This window comes from Alosa sapidissima, chromosome 18, assembly GCF_018492685.1.
Source record: "Alosa sapidissima isolate fAloSap1 chromosome 18, fAloSap1.pri, whole genome shotgun sequence".
NCBI classification, from domain to species: Eukaryota; Metazoa; Chordata; class Actinopteri; order Clupeiformes; family Clupeidae; genus Alosa; species Alosa sapidissima.
The window spans coordinates 21,149,056-21,169,602 of NC_055974.1; the positions used below are offsets into that span (position 1 = coordinate 21,149,056).

Sequence of the window (20,547 nt, forward strand, 5' to 3'; positions counted from 1 at the left end):
TAGCATGCATTTGGAAAATCCTGGTGCTCAATTTAAAATACACAATACAGTAAATAACTACACAGTGGTTATTCACAATATGGTGCACTATGAGCTACAGTATACGAGTAGCTGTTGGTTGAGAACAGGAGTGTTGGTAGCATTAGTGATGGTAATGTTGCCCAGAAACACAGGTTCTGAAAAAGCATCAAGGAGTAGAGCTTTCTTTTATGCTTTTATGCTGATAAGGTTATGGACATGATTCTATTAATGAAACAGGTTCTTCCAAATTGACTCTTTACTTAAATTACATCAGAACAGATGGAATTAAGGCCCTGAATGTCTTACTGTCTTGAAGCCTGAGCATTTTTTTTTTTTTGCAATTTGCAAAGGTCTGTGTACGGGCTTCATTACCCAGCCCAGTTTCCATTCTTCCGAAGATTTTAAATGCCTGTTTGTAGGGATGAAAAAGAAACAACTAAAAAGTGTTGGTCCAAGAGAAAAATAAACCCAAAACAAACCAAAACGGAGCACGGAGGCATCTGTTGGTGTGCCAACAGCACTGTACAAAGTCAACCAAAGGTCATAGCGCTAATGCTAACAGAGTGCTGGGCGCCTCTGAGCTACTTAGGGCTTTGAAGTGTTTCATCTTAGCGAAGCAGCCAGCTTTAAGTGGAGCTACGCCCGGCCCTGGGAATCAATACTCTCGATTGGGTACTTCCACGAGATGTTTCCTCCCCCTAGTCTTTGTGTTCAACCCACACACGGCTGAGCTGGTGCCTAAAATCTGCGGCAATTACAGATGTCGGCAGGGGAGAAGAGCTACAAAGCGGCAAGCTGAGGCCTAGTCCATTAATGTTACCCAGGCCCTGAAACCACAAGGCTTTCAGGATAGCACAGCGATGAATCGATTGAGGAGGAACCGTCTGACACTGAAGTTGTTTTCCTGTCTCGTCACAGAAGTACATCAGAGGATTCGACTGTTGTAATCCTGCTTGTACAAGTAAGTAACACAAGTGGCAAGGCACAAAGTAAAAACTCTCAACTAACTTTTAAAAAGGCTTTTTCTTCTTTGGCCAAAAGTAAACCTTCAGTTCAGAGCTAAAAGCTACCTGTTAAATGATTTTCACTGGAGCTAATGCTTAAATACTACTCATTGTGATTGTCTTTTGCCAACTGCTCCAGAAGGTTGAAATTGCAGGAACGTTGTATTTCACCTCTCCAGACCAGATTGTGTGAATCAAATAATAAACAGCTGTTGGATGGATACACACACACACACACACACACACAGCACAATGATCTCTCCATTTACTTAAATGCAATGTAAAAGGTGCCGTGGACAGAAAGTGAGGCGCACGGTACCTGTTATAGCAAGGACAGGCCGGTGGCAGAGGGGCTCCCCGTCTGAACAGAGTTCTGGTCTGTAAACTGTAGATCTTTTGCCACGGTCTCGCCATGTGGAATCTGGTCCTCAAAGAAGTGCCTTTTTGACAATAACCTTTGTGAAATCCAACTAGTGTATTAATTTGACATTTCATAATAAACTGCTCTTCATACGCTAGCCTGGATGAACACAGATGAACCTGTTGGCAAATTTGAATTTGCTCTGCGGGACCAGTAAATTCAAAGGTTTGTCTGGGTTCTCTCAGGCTATACATTCATAATTGCCAACAGTTACCATAGCGCCTCGCTGATTTAACTACTACAACTTGGATAATACTGGCAAAGGTAGTCTTTAACTTTATGGATAAGCTTCAAAAACAGGCAAAGACCAAGCACAATTGGCATAATTTGCCTTCAACTTATTTATTGATGTACTGAACATGAAAAAATACAAAGTATTCCAAACACAAAGAAAAGAACATGTACATCTCTTTTAAATCTTTTTTTTTTTTTAAATACTCAAAAGATATACTCTATATCCCAAAAAAAGAAAAAAAAAATAGAAAGAAAACGGCTGTGAAATCAAGTCATACTGTACAACTTCAAATAAATAAATCATCCCCACAAAAACAATAGAATTGAGACTAGGTGGGATGGTGAACCTCTGGCCCAAGTCCTACCTGCTCCACCACACCACACCACTACCAACGCCCCATCCTCTGACCAACAACAACCCCCCACCCACCCCCGTATCTTTTTTCGATCCACCCTCCCTGCCTCCCCCCAATCTCAATACCTTCAGTAGAGGAGCAAGAGAGGAAGGTGAAAGGGGAAAAAAAACAAAAGTGTGTGTGGAGGGGACAGGCATGAAAACAGAGGTTCCCAAATCCCACAGCAGCAAGTATCTCACAGCTCATTTAGACTCATGTTAGACCTCTACACTTCCAACAATCAACCAAGAATAAACCAACTTGGGAAAACAAAACAAACAACAATAAAAAAATAAATAAAAAAAACAAGTAAACAAAAAAGTTGCAGTCGCAAAGATAAATATATAATGCATAGCACACTGCTTGTAATAAGAGGAAGGAAGCATGAATATTAATCAGTTATAAATACAAAGCTGGATGCAATACAGTCATCAGTGCATCTAAGGCTCGACATGCCTTCCTTTGCATGAGAGTGAAAGAGAGGCAAGACGTTCAGGATTATTTATTTTTCCCCCTCTTTAAAAATCGGAATCCTTTTTTATAGTCACTATGGCCGCAGAACTGCCTCGTCAAAACTCTCCCTTGTCATAAATTAAGCAATATACACCTTTTTTACGATTTTTCTTTTTTTAAAACAGGTTATATGCATTATGTATACATGAATATGGAAACAAAAAAAGTAATCAAGTAGTTCAAAACTGTGGCTTATATTCAATCTTTACCACATAAATATATATTTATGATGTATATTTATATAGATATAAAAAAAAAATATCAAGTCAACTCAGACCAACTTAAATGCCTATAATTTTTTTTTTAGTAGCATAAGCAATACTATCTACAGACCAAACAACCAACAAATCTGATACACTTAATGCTAGTCCATATGAAAACAAAATAAATCAAGTATTTCTTTTTTTAAAGTATACCATACTTATTCTTATAAAAAAGGAAATAAAAAGCACTTCGCAAGTCCAAAGGAAAAAAAAAAGAACCAAATAAACTCACTCAACATGAAAAAGTACTTATATACATATAACTCTGCAGGAAGGAGCAGATACCCCTCACACAGAGTCTCATTCAAACTAAATTTTTGTTTGTTTTTTTACCTATTCTTGAAGCTGCTGTTTTTGTTGGCCAAGTTTAATTTCAGCCTTCACACAAAGCATGTCAATCCCTTAATTTTAAATGTATCCTCTCTCTCGCTTTTTATTTTTTGAAAGACAAAGCGTCTTTGACAATAAGTACACCAACAAAAACACCATGAGCTTTTGCCTGAAGGGAGTGCTGAGGGAAGATCTGATTTGTTAAACCCCACCAAACCCCAAACCTTTTGAATGATATCCAAGGACAGAATTTTGCATGCAAGTTTTTTTTTTCTAAAGTGGAATAAACCTTTGTATTTTACCTTGTGTTTCAGAGGAAAAAAAAAAATCTAATCTGAACACGGGTTGCTAGTCACAACAATCAGGATGATTGGGCAACCCACAGACGATTTTTTTTTTTTAAATAAATGAAACACTGCCATTGATTCTAGAATCTAAAGATATTAATACAAAGATCTCAAAAGGTATCTTTTACATCATAAATCTTTCCAGAAATTTGAACCTCTGCAAACTCTCTGGTAAAGATCAAAAGCTCACAAGGTGTCATATGAAGATATTTCTCAAAGTATCCAAGTCAAAATATTTGTTCCAGGTCCTGTAAAAAGTTTTTCCAAATGTTTCTGTTTATAAAAATAGATGCTCTTAAACCCACATCAAAGAGGTTCTTAGCTCTTTGGCAAGGTACTGCTTTAAGAGTTTTTTTTTTTGTCTTTTTTTCCCATTCATTTTACATTAAGCAACATTACGCAGCCAATCAATAATACAAAATGAACAAAAAACAATGCAATGAAAATAAATACTTTTAGCACTTTAACTGTAAACACACCTAAGGCAACGCAGAACATAAAAAAGGCAAAAATCTACACAGAACCATAAGCTGATGTGCAACAAAAACACAAGATGCAAAAACACCTCATTGTTACTTTTTTAGACAATGCTTCTTTATTCAACATAACTCAAAATTTGCACGTCTACTTAACAAAAAAAGCACAAGTTCTCCATACAGGTTTCTTTTTGACGTTTTGAAGATTAAGCAATGAAGGGGGAAAACAAAAAGAACACTAAAAACCAAACCAACTGAAAAAACAAAACAAACAAAAAAAGACCACATTGCTGGACGCTGAATACTGGATCGTTTTTTGTAACACTGATTTAGAAATGTAATTTTGTTTCTTTTTTATATTTTCTTTTATATACTAATGTAGAAAGGATACCGCAACACTCCCCCAATCCCCTTCCCACACCCACACCACAGGGATGGGAGGGCTTGGGAAGTTTTTTTCTTAAGAAATGATCACGAGACGAGAAAGTTAAGCCTTGTGCGTTTTGTTGGTCTTGAAGGAGACCTGCAAGACCCGGTCGCCCAGGCGGTACCCATTCAGACTGGCGATCGCCATGGCGGCCTCGTCGTAGTTGGTCATGGTGACGAAGCCAAAGCCTTTGCACTTGTTGGTGCTGAAGTCGCGTATCACCTTGACGTTGGTCACAGCGCCAAACGGCCCAAACATCTGCCACAGGATACTCTCGTCCGCGTCCGGCGCCAGGTTGTACACGAAGATGCACCAGCCCGTGCCCGCGTGCCCCGGGAGGTTGATGCCCGCTAGGCTAGACACGCCTTCAATAGCCATGGGGGAGAATCTACTGTAAGACAGAGCGGACAAGGTGGTGGTGAAAACCGAGGAATCACATAAAAACCACCAACCAATTAACAGACCAGGAAATGGTGAAGTGATGAGAAATGGTTATTGTGCATCACACAATCATTCCCAGTGAACTCAAAAGCTATGTTTGCTTTTGTCATTTTCGACTGGCATGCTGGGGTCCATGAAGCACCAATAACAGTACTACATTTGACAACCACGGTCACTTAGGTCGAGAGAAAAGGAGGGTGAGTAACTAAGCTATATTTCAAATCATGTCCATCTTTTAAACAGCTAAAGACATAAGTAGCACAAAATACTCAAACTATTTTTAAAAGTGCTAAGAGTACAATTTTAACCTTACAACACAAAGGTCAAAATGACCGATTCAGTCATCAAAAGCATGCCTTTAAAAGGCACTAAATGCTTTCTATTAAACCGTAGTCGCAGTAAAATAATAAAAGCCCTTTTTCTTTAGATAGAATAAACAGCCCTCTGAAGAAAATAAATGACTAGAAAGAGACTTCCTCTACTCTCAACCTTTTTCATTGAGAAGAGAGAAAAAAAAAAAGAATAATGTGGGAGCAGCTCATTTCAGAGTGAACACTGTACAACAAAGCCAGAATACAAAAAGGTAAAAAAAAAAAAAAAAATGGTGAACTGACAGCTGTGGCAACGCAAGCAAAATGTGACCGGGGGGGGGGGGGGGGGGGCGGGGGTGGGTAAACTACAAAAAGGAAAACGAATAGACAGAGGTGGAGCGGTGCATTATCCAGGAGTGCATGAATTATTGCAACTGTTTCACGTGAGATTAGATGCCCTAGTTGCCATCTCTGAGCACACACGACCTGACAGGTGTGTGTGTGTGAGAAGACTTCAGCAGGCCAAGAGCCTAGACAGCGCCTGTGTGCATGTCTGAGTGTAAGTGTAAGGGAATTAGCATGCGAGAGTACGCACGTTGGGACAAAATGTGCACATGCAAGGGTAGGAGGGAGTGTGGGTTCGTGTGTGTGTGTGTTTCTCATATGAGTGTTTTGTTAACCAGGGTCTTCTAAGAGTGACTACAAATCCAGCCTGTACGAACATTAGATTCTCATAATATAAGCCTACTTTCAGATGTACAATCAACAGTCTACACAGCCATGCCATCTCAGTAGCAGCTGAAGAGGGATGTATTGGTATATGGTATATTCCCTCATGGGATAAAAAGACTGTACTTATACTTGAACCAAGGGGATGGCGGTACATTTTAGACGTGAGTCTGAGTTGACAGTGTGTGTGTGACTAAGAAAGAGAGGAGGCATTGGGGGTTGTATGAGAGTTGTCTGTATGAGCTGGGCAAGTGCTGTGTATCAGTTGTGTGCGTGTGATGTGTGCCATGCTTAAGGGAGGGAAGGGGGTTGTGTTTAATTGTATAAGCAGTGTGTAGGGTATTTGAATGTGTGCGCTAGACTTGATTGGGGGTAGGGGGTTGTTTGAGCTGTATAAGCGGTTTGCGCAGTGTGTGTGCGCGCGCGAGAGAGAGAGAGAGAGAGAGAGAGAGAGAGAGAGAGAGAGAGAGAGAGAGAGAGAGAGAGAGAGAGAGAGAGAGAGAGAGAGAGAGAGAGAGAGAGAGAGAGAGAGAGAGAGAGAGAGAGAGAGAGAGATAAGTGTGTGTGTGTGTGAGAGAGAGCGAGCAGTGTGTGTGTGTGCACACGCTTGAGGGGGTGAGGGGGATGTGCCAGAGGGTCTAATGTGCCCAGGGAGCAGGTAGGCAGCAAGCAGCAAACCATGTGACCCGTCACTAGCCTTTGCCCTGCCAGACTGAATCACACTCACTGCCCGCTCGAGCACAGGCTTACAGACCATCACACAAACACACATCCACCCAAACAAACCCACACAGAAATTGCAAAGGAACAGGTCACAAGCCTTACACCCACCTATTACCTAGCTACACCTGAACACAAGCTTGGAAGACAATTGAGGGGGAGGGGAGAAGGGCAAGAGAATGCAAGAGAGAAATCAAAAAGTATTTTCTCTGCATCCATGTAGCTGTAAGGTCTGGGGGGAAAAGCTGGGCAGTGACTACACATCTGTTCTAGAAGCAGAATTTTCAGCAACGCTCCGATTCCATTCCACTGAGTTCTGACTCAAGCTGAATGAGGTGGAATGACTGAGGTAACAGACAAAAGGAAAACAAACCCATAAAACAAAAATCAAAACAAAATAATAATAATAATAATAATAATAATAATAATTTAAAAAAAAGAAAAGAAAACTCACATTTCATAGGGCAAGCTTAAGCACACACAACAATCACAGGAAAAAAAAAAAAAAAAAGTTACCTTTTTACTCCATAGGCCATGTTTAGCAGATTGTCCAACCTAAAATGAAATTCAATGCATTAGCCGATGGACTTATTGAAATGATTTAAACGGCTAAAATAATATAAAATAAATAATTTTTTAAAAAATTACAAGAATGTCTAAAAAGTCTAGCCATGTAGGCCATTTCAGTACAGTTCCTAATCTCTTTGTCTTGTTGTCAAAAAGCATCACTTAGGTTAAACAAGGCAAAGGAGGAGGATGAGTCAACTGAGTCATATTTTAAATCATGGCCCGTCACGTCCAAGGCTACCACCACTAGGTAGCAAAAATATTTTTGTTTTTCTTGTTTTTTTTAATGCTTAATTTACAGGTAGAGTAAAATGTGACGAGACAACAGACAACAGCAGCGCGCAAGCAAGGATGATGGTGAAATGTGAAAGCAGGTGAGTCATCTTTGGCACCATTTTAGAACCATGCTCCACCTAAGCCGCAGTGTCCCATGTTGCTAATTCTTTCGGAGTTCATTCTCTACTGTCCCCGAGACAAAAAAAATCACGGTTCCAGACACATCACTGACTTTTCATTCTCAAAACAGGCACTCTTCACATCCTCCTACTCTTAACTCTTCACAAAGCTAGACTCATAATAGCCCATTTGAGAATGGCTATTTAATGTGACTAAATGGTCTCTGAGCCTCCTTTACCGTTACCATACGCTCTTGCATCCTGCTCTCTGAAAACACACTGATCAAGACTCCATTTTATTTGATGGCTTTTTTGAGGTCAACTGGACCTCCCCTAGTCTTCATCTGCCACTTCCAGACTGCCTCCGCCCTACTTATCCCTTTTCTATACCAAGAACGATGGGGGCAATGTGTTCATATAATAAAGTCCTGAACTAGCTGTAGTTGAAAAAACAAGACTCCAATGCATTTGTTCACTTGTACACTTGTTGAATAGGACAACTAGTTTAATTTAATTAAAATCACCATTAATAACATTATTGCAGTTGAATAATGGATAATACTTGAATGATTTGGTTGTAATAATGCACATTATTGACGACGACAACAACAACCTTAATTGTAAGGTACTAAACAAGTCTCGTAAACAGAACCAACTACATTCTGGTTCTCACTCCTGATGTTGAACCGTTCAGAAAATTTCAACTAAAACATAGATCTAAATCTGGCAACAAGAAAATAGTTGTTTTCCCTGTGAAGTGGGTGTGTAATTCTACGATTAAGTTATGCATGCAACAAACACTGTTGATGATGTACCCTTTCCATTCAAGACTGGTGGACAAGACTGCTTCACTACATAACACCAATGTTTAAAGAACTCTTGAACGGAACCGGCTCAAGACCCCACCCTTTTGTGGTTAACGTTGTGCGGCGTGTTCGTTTACCTGAAGCGCTGCGCTTGCTGTGCGAGGGGTCCAGGGTACCTTCGATTGGGCGACTGGTAGAGCTGCGAAAGCAGTGCCTGACTGGTCTTCTGGCTGGGGTTGTTGGCAAACTTCACCGTAATCGGCTCCGAGGCTCCAGGTGGCTTCTGCCCGTTCAGGCCCTTGATGGCCTCCTCCGCCTCCACTCGACGGTCAAAACGGATGAAGCCAACCCCCCTGGACACCCCTGAATCGGAGGGGAGAGAAGAGAGGGAGACAGCGCACGCACACACACACACACACACACACAAAGTCATGTCAGAGAAAGAGACCGACAGAGGAAGTATTCCCAATTAACCTCTGATGCATCTGCATACCATAACTCTGCTAACTAGCTAAGGCTGAGGTTGTTGGGGTGGGGGTGAGAGTGGGAGTATGCATGCATGCACTAGCAAAGATGGAGATTTACTGGTTACATACATATACTGTATACAAATTGCACATATGTTGCAAATTCTGCACATTCCAGGTCGTTAACATGAGCACCCACATATTGGCAAAACCCATCTGCACAGGAAGACCCAAATAAAAAACACACACACACACACACACACACACACACACACACACACACTCTTACTGGTTCCAGTCACATGAACACACACTTGATATATCAACACGCATTCCTATAACCTAACTGGCAGAGCAGGGAACAATTTCCTTATGTGCTTTAGACAGGTCCTTCAGCCGTATTCTAGGAGAATATTAAAGACGTGCAGTGATGCATCGATGAGAGAATGTCAATGAAATTATTCAATAACTGAAACAACCACTGCCAATCAAAAAACACTGCCACAAAGTTACGCCATCAAAGCTATCAGAATCTCAACTATTGAGACGACAAGCGATGAGTGATGAGCACAGAGTCTGCAGCTGTGTGTGTGTGTGTGTGTGTGTGTGTGTGTGTGTGTGTGTACACATGGCTTTATAGTAGAGGCAGAGAGACTGGACGTTGAATGTAGTCTCTGTGGTGAGGAGTCTAACATTTCCAAGGATAGTTTGGATAGAAATTGTGAGATTTAATTTTCTGGCTGCAACCAGAAACCACTTCCCTTCTCATATTAGAGCCTGTCAGCACGCTTTCTGGAGCCCCATCGGCTGCACTGAGTAGACGAGGACGGGGAGGAGAGAGGAGGAGAAGGGAGAGGAGGGAGGGGGGAGGGAACCTTGGCAACAAAATATAAAACAAGAAGCGAGCGTGTCCCTAATCCGTGTTGGCAAAAAAACACTGTGCGTCTCTCGGGGAACAGGGAGAACGTGTGTGTGTGTGTGTATACACGTGTGTGTGTGTGTGCGCGTGTCCGAGAGCATGTGTGTACGAGTGAGTGTGTGCACTGAGGGGTTGGGGGAAGGGCTAGCGTGTGAGCAAGCTGCAGTTTATTAGCGCTTCATGGCTAACACGCTAACACACACACACGTCCCTCCTCTCCAGTTGGCAGTCGGGGGAACAGATTATAACAGCTGTACATTTATTTTATTCCTCGCCGTGAAAAAAAGACATTAAAGGGCACCTCAGGGTAGAGGTTTTGGGGGAATGGGGGGGGTGTATACGTGTGTGTGTGTGTGTGTGTGTGTAAGTGTAATGGCAAGCAGCATGTTGAGGGAAGGCAGGAGAAGAGACAGAGGATGGTATAGTGGGTGGGGGGTGGGGGTGACGAAACGTGCTTAGTGGTAAATTGATGCTCCTGCTGACAGAGAGGTGGTAGGGAAGGGCACCGGTTGGGCTGGCTGTCGGTGGTGTCTGTGGTGTGTGTGTGTGTAGGTCAGAGAGGGCATTTCAGTGTTCAGTGTCGAGGATGAGGATCAGGGTGTGATTTAAAACGTGTGTGTGTGTGTGTGTGTGTGTGTGTGTGCGCACGCGTTTGCGAGCCCACATGCATGTAAAGGACAAATGGGTGGGTAATGTGACGTGGTATGAAGTTCTAACAACAAGGGGAAATACAAACAGTAAGGCGAGGATCACATCAGCAAGCGGCAAGCGGCAGCGGCAAACGTAACACAACGCTCAGACCATAATAAGTTGTATCTTTCCTAAGCAACACAAACGGTTTGTCAATTGAACACATTGCGCTTTGAGAGTTGAACGTTGCCACCGTTCCGCTGCCGAACCATAGAAAACAATAGGAAACCTGCCGCTTGCCGCTGGCTAATGTGATCCCTGTCTAAGAACACACTGAGAGCAAATTCTCCAGAGAAATGGACATTTAAACATAAACGAATCCCATGTCATTTGATATAATCTTGATGCCCAATGCAAGCAAATGTGAGACTTGTTTGACAAGGTAATACAGCAGCTTAATTTGCAGTGTAAAAATCTCAGCGGCTCCTAAGAGTACTGCGCAACGAATGACCACAGGGTCGAGAGAGAGAGAGAGAGAGAGAGAGAGAGAGAGAGAGAGAGAGAGAGAGAGAGAGAGAGAGAGAGAGAGAGAGAGAGAGAGAGAGAGAGAGAGATAGATAGATAGATAGATAGATAGATAGATAGAGAGAGAGAGAGAGAGAGAGACGCTTGGCTCACCTGTGACCTGGTCGACGAGGATGCGTGAGGTGATGATACGTCCGTACTGAGAGAAGAGTTGCTCTAGCTCCTTCTGGGTCATGGTCTTGGGCAGGCCGCTCACGTACAGGTTGGCATCACGAATGGAGGCCGAGCTGGGGCGTGCGTACGACACCTGGGGGGGGGGGGCATACAAGATTCGATACATATTACATATGGATGCATAAGTAGGGCACATACAAGATTGGATACATATTACATATGATTAAAAACACACCCACAGAGCAGTGTGTGGATTGAAATACACAACACATCTCTATACTGCTGCAGCACAGACTGCATTCTTATGATGGGGGGGGGGGGGCAGAAGGTTTGATGTCAAGATGTGCAGAAACATCAATACTTACACTCTCTGATATCTATGCCCCTTGATGTCAATATTCAAAGCCTAAGCATTTACCGCTAAAACAGTACCAGGTCAGTCAAAAGAAAATCTAAAAAGGGCCATGGCCTTTGTTGCCATTATATTACATTATATTACATGATCCTACCGAATTACCTTAAATTACAAGATCCTACCCATTTACATTACATTACATTACAAGGTCTTACCCATTTACATTACATAAGATCCTATTCATTTACATTACAAGATCCTATCCATTTACATTACATGATCCTACCCATTTACATTACATTACATTACATTACAAGATCCTACATATTTACGTTACAAGATCCTACCCATTTACATTACAAGATCCTACCCATTTATATTACAAGATCCTACCCATTTACATTACATGATCCTACCCATTTACATTACATTACAAGATCCTACCCATTTACATTACATAAGATCCTACTCATTTACATTACAAGATCCTACCCATTTACATTACATGATCTTACCCATTTACATTACATGATCCTACCCATTTGCATTACCTTACAAGATCCTACATATTTACATTACAAGATCCTACCCATTTACATTACATTACAAGATCCTACCCATTTACATTACATTACAAGATCCTACATATTTACGTTACAAGATCCTACCCATTTACATTACAAGATCCTACCCATTTATATTACAAGATCCTACCCATTTACATTACATTACAAGATCCAACCCATTTACATTACATGATCCTATCCATTTACATTACATTCCATTACAAGATCCTACATTACATTACAAGACTCTACCCATTTACATTAAATGATCCTCCCCATTTACATTACATTACAAGATCCTACATTACATTACAAGATCCTACCCATTTACATTACAAGATCCTACCCATTTACATTACATGATCCTACCCATTTACATTACATTACATTACAAGATCCAACCCATTTACATTACATGATCCTATCCATTTACTTTACATTACATTACAAGATCCTACCCATTTGCATTACATGATCTTACCCATTTACATTACATTCCATTACAAGATCCTACATTACATTACAAGATCCTATCCATTTACATAACATTACAAGATCCTACATATTTACATTACAAGATCCTACCCATTTACATTACAAGATCCTACCCATTTACATTACATGATCCTACCCATTTAAATGCAGTCCTTTAGCTGATGCTTTTGCCCAAAGCAAATCACAACTATCAAGGTTCTACAAACTCCTTGTATGCACCAACTCCCATGATCAACAATGTTCTATAGTGCAAAAGCGTTCAAGAGTATCAATGTTCTATAGTGCACAAGCATTCAAGAGTACCCAGTAGCAATGTCAGAGACGTCTTTTATGTATTACAAGTCAGTGAGGAATCAAGTATTAAATCAAGGGTCAGAGCGAAGTAAATTCCTTTTGAATTTCAGAGGGTGCACTAGTGTTAATTTCGTCAGACGAGAGGAAATATGTTCGTCAACGACCTTTTTTTAAATGACTAAGACGAGACGATGAGACTGCAGTAATGTCCTGAAACACTGACTAAGACTATCTTAAGATGCATTATTGTTGACGAAAAAAGACGAGACTAAAATGTTTTGCATGAAATAAGAACTAAGATAAAATCTCTCTTCATTTTCGTCTACAAAATGAGAAGACAGAATATCTAGCTGTTACATTTTCAAAATATTCTGAATGAGTTCATACGCAACAGCTTTCCTGTAGGCTAGTCTACGTGCTGTTGCTGCAACCCTGTGGCTGCAACACGAAACTACATGGAACAAGAACACTGGAGATTTCTGCCAGAGTTAGCAAGCTAACTACCTAAGCTTTATGCCACAATGCTACATACCCAGAAGTTGAAGCTTCTCTCATACAAATTAACATCCCCCAGAATGTCCATACGAAAATGTTCATCATGTAATGTCAAATATTTAACTAGTTAGACCGATGATGCAAGTTTGCTAGCAAGTAAGCTAATATGGAAAGTTCGCTAGCAAGTTAGCTATGGCTAAGATGGAGAGTCTGTTTGGGGAATGTGTTGTGTTTGAGCGCATATCGCCATCTAGCGAGGCGGAGTAAAACATTAATACTTGGCCTATGTCAGTGTTTCTCAAACTTTCAGTTTCAGGACCACTTAACTAACCCTAGCTAAAAAAAAAAAAAAAAAAGATTAGACCTACTTCAACAGTAGCCTATAATTAGTCTACACAATAGGCCTACTCACTGAACCACCCTACTTATTGTCTTTGCACTTCGCTTATTGTGTGGATTCATACTGTATGATTTAAACTGGCATCTCTTACATAGACAGTGTTGCAGAACTGTTTTTACATACAAGTTGGTTCAATATTGCAAACAGCTCATCTATATTATATTTTACCACGTCTGCTCACGGACAACTTGGGATAGCTTGCGGACCACCAGTGATCCCCGGACCACACTTTGAGAAACACTGGTCTACGAATATGACAGTGGTCCAGTCAAATCTTTTACCGTCTATGGTCAAATCCCAGCCGAGCTATAACTGTAGCTCGACTTACCTGTGCATGTAATCATACTGACTGACAAAAAATCAGAATGAGTAATTATAACAGACGAGTAGCCCTGTGGACATACAATATTGTTGGAAAATTGAGATGTGTGAAACACTATTTGACTCAAATCGTAATTAGAAATAATTTGTTATAAAATAAAGACTAAAATGTGTTGACTAAAACTGACTAAGACTAAGATACTTTTAGTTTTCTTTTGACTAAAACTAGACTAAAATGACGAGACTTTTAGTCGACTAAAACTTGACTAACAAAAATGATATTCAAATGACTAAATATGACAAAGACTAAAAAGGACATTTCGTCACAAGACTAAGACTAAATTAAAAATAGGTGACAAAATTAACACTAGGTGCACACGTGTCTGTGCGCAAGTTATAAAGACCTTATCATTATCACAGGTGTCAATGAGAGAATGCTTAACATATTGTCCATACTTATAGGATTTCAGTTTTGATTTTCTAACAGGAGTAAATCTTTTTGAAAATGTATCAAGACATATTGTTAACATATGGTTAAAATTGGGCCACACACACACACACACACACAAAGGACATAGGGGGTGATATCAAAATGCACACGCAGTCACACAGCCTGTTCAGACATGAAGAGACGCGAGCATAACAGGGATCATATGTAGATAGACATGAAAAGCATCGTTGGAAAGGCATACAAGACATGCATACCAAAACGGTAGTTTTGCATTTAGGAATTTCAGCACTCATCCCTTGTGCCGTTATTGTACACACACACACAAAATAATGGCAGCACGTACACACAAGACAACACAAACATAAACATAGCACAAGCCCCGTCGTCTCATCACGGTTAATGAAACCGAACCAATTAAAATCTGCGAATTGGGCGATCATCTTGTGCTCGTCTGCCCTCCGCGAAGAAAGGGACTGCTAATTTGGCGAGTGCCGCGTTAACGCTTACAATGAAACACTTCTGCCACAATTATGTAAATGGAAATATTCATGAGCAGCTTGCATCTCCCTGTTGACTTTCACATGCCTCGCACAAAAAACATGCCCGCCAATGCCAAGGGTGTGTGAATAAGTGTGTGCGTGTGTGTGTGTGTGTGTGGTGTACATGTGTTTGGAGCGGGGGAGGGGAGGAGAGAGAGATGGAGGAAGAGCTGGAAGAGAGGATGGTTGCTTTTAAAAGCATCACAGCAAGGGCTGGAAGAGATTCATTCATCACATTATCAACGCCAAGTGTTGAACAAGAGAAGAGGGCGGCCATATTGCTTTCAGCTGGAAAGGCCTGACAAGCTGGAGCGGCCAAGGTGAAGAGAATTATGGGTAGGTGGAAGATAGGTGTAGGTGTGTGTGTCTGTGTGTAGGTGGGGGTTGGAGGTGTGTGTGTATGTCTGTGTGTATATACTGAAAGTGTGTGTGTGGATGTTATGTGTGGAGGTGTGTGGAGGCATGTGTGTGTGTGTGTTGGGGGGGGGGGGGGGGGGTTGGAGGTGTGTGTGTGTGTAGGTGGGGGTTAGAGGTAGGTGGGTCTGTGTCTGTCTGTTTTAATGGGAACCTGCTACTCAACTCTGGAGTAAATGACAGGGTATTTGCATGCACCTGAAATGTCACTGAAGCATCGCGACGCATCAAACAAAAAAAAACAAAAAAAAAAACAGGCAAAACAGTCATCATACCGTCAAATGCATAGTAAATATCAAGGAAACAAACAGAAGCCCAAGTGCATTGGCTCATTATTGAGTCAGCGCAGGGCATTATTAAGCCCGCTGACAAGGTCTTCAGAGTCAAGCGTACCAACAGCACCAGTGGAGAATAGAATAGAATAGAATAGAAGCTCGGCTCATACATGCAATCAATCATCTCAGTCACATGATCTGCAACTGTGATTCTCAAATCCTACTGCCAAGTCTACCTGCTCGACATTCAATGGGGGTACTTTAGATAGTTTTACTAAAAAAGCAAGAAAAGCTTTTTTCCCCCCCGTGGAAAGCAGTTAGCAAGCAGCAAGCATCCATTTAAAATAAATAAATAAATAAATAAAATAATAAATAACTGGGAACATGGAAGCACTTGTTCTATAAATACTATTCATATAATCAAGGCTTGTGCTGCCAAATTCTCCATGGAGTGGTTATCTTATCAACAATCAGCAGCGACCTCAACATATAGGCCTACAACTCAAACAGTGTGCACTGCACACCGCATGAATTGTCAAAACAAGCCTGTAAAAGGCTTTCAGGACAGCAACAAAATCCTCTTTTCCCCTTCCGAATGGAGGTAAGCAGTGTGATAAATCATCTGAAATAAGGTGCTTTGAAAACTAGCAATGGAAGACGTACGCGTGTGATTTGAGTAACTATAATCCTATGAGTGACAACACACACACACACACACACACACACACACACACAGCCCTGCGGAGTAGAGAGTTTTGTTTGTTTGTTTAATTTAAGGCCATTTCCGCAACTAAGGCTATTTAATGGCCAGAGCACTGTGTGTTTGCGGAGTGGAGAGAAGGGACAGATCAGAACCAGCAGTGGATGTTTCTGCGGTTCGACATCTGGCAGCTGCCTTCAGTAGGTTCTCACTGACTCTAGTGTACATTAATCCTCTCTCTTCAATGGCCATGCTGGCTCAGTTGGATTCACAGGGTTTCCTCATCTTCCCTACCTACCCACCCACCTACCCCTACCCCCTCCTCCACTAGCCTCTCGCTCACTTAGAACACAATAGCCAAAGACCAGATTTACTTCAGCTGTTTCATCTCCTGCTTATATGAAGAGGTGAAATAGAGTTTAAAATGTTCAAGTTGTGGCCAAATGGTGTTTTTTTATGTTTTTTTTTTACCTAGCTAAAGAGACATTTTGTACTGAGTTGACTAAACATAGCTGTAAATTATGATTGCACAATTCAATTGAACTGATGATGCTATACTCTTAATTTTGACATTTCTAACTGAGCCAAATAAAAGCAGACACATCACAAAATATTGCTTTGGATATAATGTCTGGTCAATTCCCACACATGACACTGGTTTGAGGAGTCCTGATGGTGTCACTATGCAGGTGACAGACTGACCATAAGAATAGTTGATTTCAGATCTTCCAAGTTGGATCCTAATTAACCTATTTTTTTAATTTGCAACCATCTGAAAACTGAGGAAAATCTCCTTTTTCTCCTGCGTCACACGAACTCTGTAACAGTGTATATTTGGAACGTAAATATGTTATGCATCAGTGTGGTCATGCATACACACATTTAGAATTTAGGCTGGTCCCGTGTGTGTGTGTGTGTGTGTGTGTGTGTGTGTGTGTGTGTGTGTGTGTCTGCAGTGTTTCCCATACATTGACTAATCTGTGGCGGGGCGCCACAAAATAAAAATCGGCCGCCACAGATTAATATTCTATGTTTAATTTAAATTAAATATAAAAAGGTCAAATCCTTGCATTGCCATTGAGCTGCGCTTTTTACGCACGCAGCCTTTCCTTGCCCCGCCCTCTCTTGTAGCCGGCTGCCACTACTCTGTATGTGCATTAACAAAATATTCACGATTGTTGAAGGATTGTTGTTGCCACATAGATGCATGGCATAGAAGACGTCTGGCTAATTGCTATTAAATCCGCTTAGCATCCATGACCATGCTGTGCAAATATGTTCAAAACTGCTGCATTGAAATGAACTCTGCTAAGGTCTTATCACAACATAGTAGGCTACGTTGAAGAGACTAAACTAAGTTCAGTTATGAAATCAAGCAGTATCTCAAAGCTAACGTTAGAATACTGTTTGGATGTCGAATTTAGCATGCTTAGCCTACTTACAGCTGCTTGTCAATTTCTTTGAAGGGCTCATTTTATTGACTCGGACACTGAATGTTTGCAAAATCCCAATGTAAATGGAAAAGTGTTTTCCAAAATTCAAAAGTGCTTGTCCCAAGGAGAAGTACGAACCTTTATTTTAACTATGTAGAAAATGTTATGAATTGCATCCACACATCAGCAGCCTTTCAACTGTGTTACAATTGCAAGGGTTCCCTCAAACGTCTTAAAGTGACAAGCACTCAATTAGACCTATACACTACCAAGACGATCTTAATACCCCCCTCCCCCTTGTCCAAGTCAGCTACCGCCACAAATTGAATCCAATTCTATGGGAAACACGTGTGTCTGTGTGTGTCTGTTATCTGGACTCCGCAGATCTTCTGTCTGTATAATCACAGTCTAGCGGGCCGCAACATGCCTCCTTTAAGACGCGTCTCTCCCTCTCCCCACTTCAGCCTCTCTTGCTCGGCCCGGCGGATCCCCATCAATAAACGCCCCCACGCTAATTAAACCTCCAGATGGGATCCTTTCTCGGCGCAGCGCAGCGATCGATGGACGCCCCCCCATCTCCTCTCGCAGACACCCCCCGCCTCCCCTTTACTTACCCCACCTCGCTCAAGCAGCCTGAAGGGCAGACCATCAAGGAGAAACCTTCATCTCACCACTCATCCATCCCTCCCTCCCTCCATCCATCCATCCATCTCTTCTCTTTCTCCACACCATCAGGCTTCATTTTCACAGTAATGCTTGCAAAGTATATTCCATCAGCTCATGGAAAAAGGTTATTTGCACTTCTGAAAGAACTGCTGGAGTATTTTGGGGGCTTTTGTGTGTGTGTGTGTGTGTGTGTGTGTGTGTGTGTGTGTGTGTACTGATGGTAGTGGTGGTGTTGTAAGACCTCATGCTTTAGTTCTCCTTTATGCCTCTGTTCCCTCCTGTTAAATTCCATTCCATCAGAGATGCCAGTCAAATCAAGCAAAAATACAAAACATATGTGGATACAGGCCATTTAGATATAATTTCCTTCAGTAGCAAACACAAGTACACACACACCGCACAGGAATTTGACTAGTGGGTTGCTGTGCGGCTGTTATGTTTGAAAGACATGGGATACCAAGGACAGGATTCACATGCATCTGCCATTCCCAGAAATGTGTAAGCAGAGGAAAGAGCAGTGTGTGGAAAATGACACCTCAACCAACCATTCATCTGTTCTACATCTCCCTCTCCCTCTCTTGAGGTCGTGTGTGTGTCTCTGTACATGTCTGCGTGTGTGTGAGCTAGAGGGTGTGTGTGTGTGTGTGTGTGTGTGTGAGCTAGAGGGTGTGTGTGTGTGTGTATGTGTATGTATGCGTGTATACAGTATGTGTATGTATATATATATATATCCGTCTGTGTGCGTGTATATGCGTGCGTGTCCGTCTGCGTGCGTGTATATGCGTGCGTGTCCGTCTGCGTGCGTGTATATGCGTGCGTGTCCGTCTGCGTGCGTGTATATGCGTGCGTGTCCGTCTGCGTGCGTGTATATGCGTGCGTGTCCGTCTGCGTGCGTGTCCGTCTGCGTGCGTGTCCGTCTGCGTGCGTGTCCGTCTGCGTGCGTGTGTGTCCGTCTGCGTGCGTGTGTGTCCGTCTGCGTGCGTGTGTGTCCGTCTGCGTGCGTGTGTGTCCGTCTGCGTGCGTGTGTGTCCGTCTGCGTGCGTGTGTGTCCGTCTGCGTGCGTGTGTGTCCGTCTGCGTGCGTGTGTGTCCGTCTGCGTGCGTGTGTGTCCGTCTGCGTGCGTGCGTGTCTGTCTGCGATAATATCGTGATTGTCGTTTTAACGATGTGCAAATAGTATTTAAATTACTTATGGGTGTACTTATGGGGAAAAAACACTCGAAATCACACACTGAAGACTCATACATTCCCAGGAGGTAGGCTATGCGGGAGAAGTGCAGCAGAGCAAGTGTCACGTGATCACTAGTGGGTCACAACGTTGTCCCACGCATGCCTAATGTTTATTTTGTGCAGCAAGAGTAGCCTACTTGGGATTTTATGCGGCTACTTCTGTTCAAGTAGCATTGATGAGACAGTCACGTTTTGTCCTACACAGTATTATATGGAGAGAAAACATTAGCCTTTGAGTATTTTAATAGTCAGTTGTAAACAAATAACTATTGTCATGTAACTCTTTTGTAAATGGACTGAAGTTCGCTCTAAATATCTACGTTTACTGATTATGCTAACCATTAGCATCTCTATGGGATTTCTCATATACATTAGCCATAAGCTAACGCATTAGTTTCTATTCTGTAACTTGGAATGCTAACCTACGTGATTGCTCTAAAACAAAACATATAAGGAAATAACTGAGATGTAGGCTACTCTGTTGGTCTGCTCTTAGTTTTACAGTGAATCCTGTAAAGGTTTGAAAGGAACTTCAGCTTCAGACTTTCTCTTGGGAAACTGTTAGGCCTAATTATCTTCTCTAATGTAGCTGGCTAGACCATGTCATTGCCACACACACACACAAGTGAGGGCAGAATTGGAAATGTGTCAGAGTGACAATGCATTGGTTGATTTGGTTAAAAAGTCACAGGTTAGGTTATTGGTTATTATTGTAATGATGCTATTCATAAATAATGAGCTGTAAAGTAACTCAGACTTTAACAAAAACATTTTTTTTTAAAGGATATCAACTAATTAT

At 41.7% G+C, this 20,547-nt stretch overlaps 1 protein-coding gene across 5 annotated transcripts in view; it reads right to left on the reverse strand.

The window, feature by feature from the left end:
• Positions 1-3,804: 3,804 nt before the first annotated feature.
• Positions 3,805-20,547, reverse strand: part of elavl2 (ELAV like neuron-specific RNA binding protein 2) — a 49,416-nt gene continuing 32,673 nt past the window's right edge. For all 5 annotated transcript variants that reach the window (XM_042070789.1, XM_042070790.1, XM_042070792.1 and 2 more), the window contains 4 exons: positions 11,095-11,248; positions 8,538-8,763; positions 7,149-7,187; positions 3,805-4,822 (listed from right to left, as the gene is read on the reverse strand). In XM_042070789.1, coding sequence (XP_041926723.1) covers positions 4,492-4,822; positions 7,149-7,187; positions 8,538-8,763; positions 11,095-11,248 — 750 coding nt within the window. In that variant the 3' untranslated portion in view covers positions 3,805-4,491. The remainder of the gene's footprint in view (positions 4,823-7,148; positions 7,188-8,537; positions 8,764-11,094; positions 11,249-20,547) is intronic.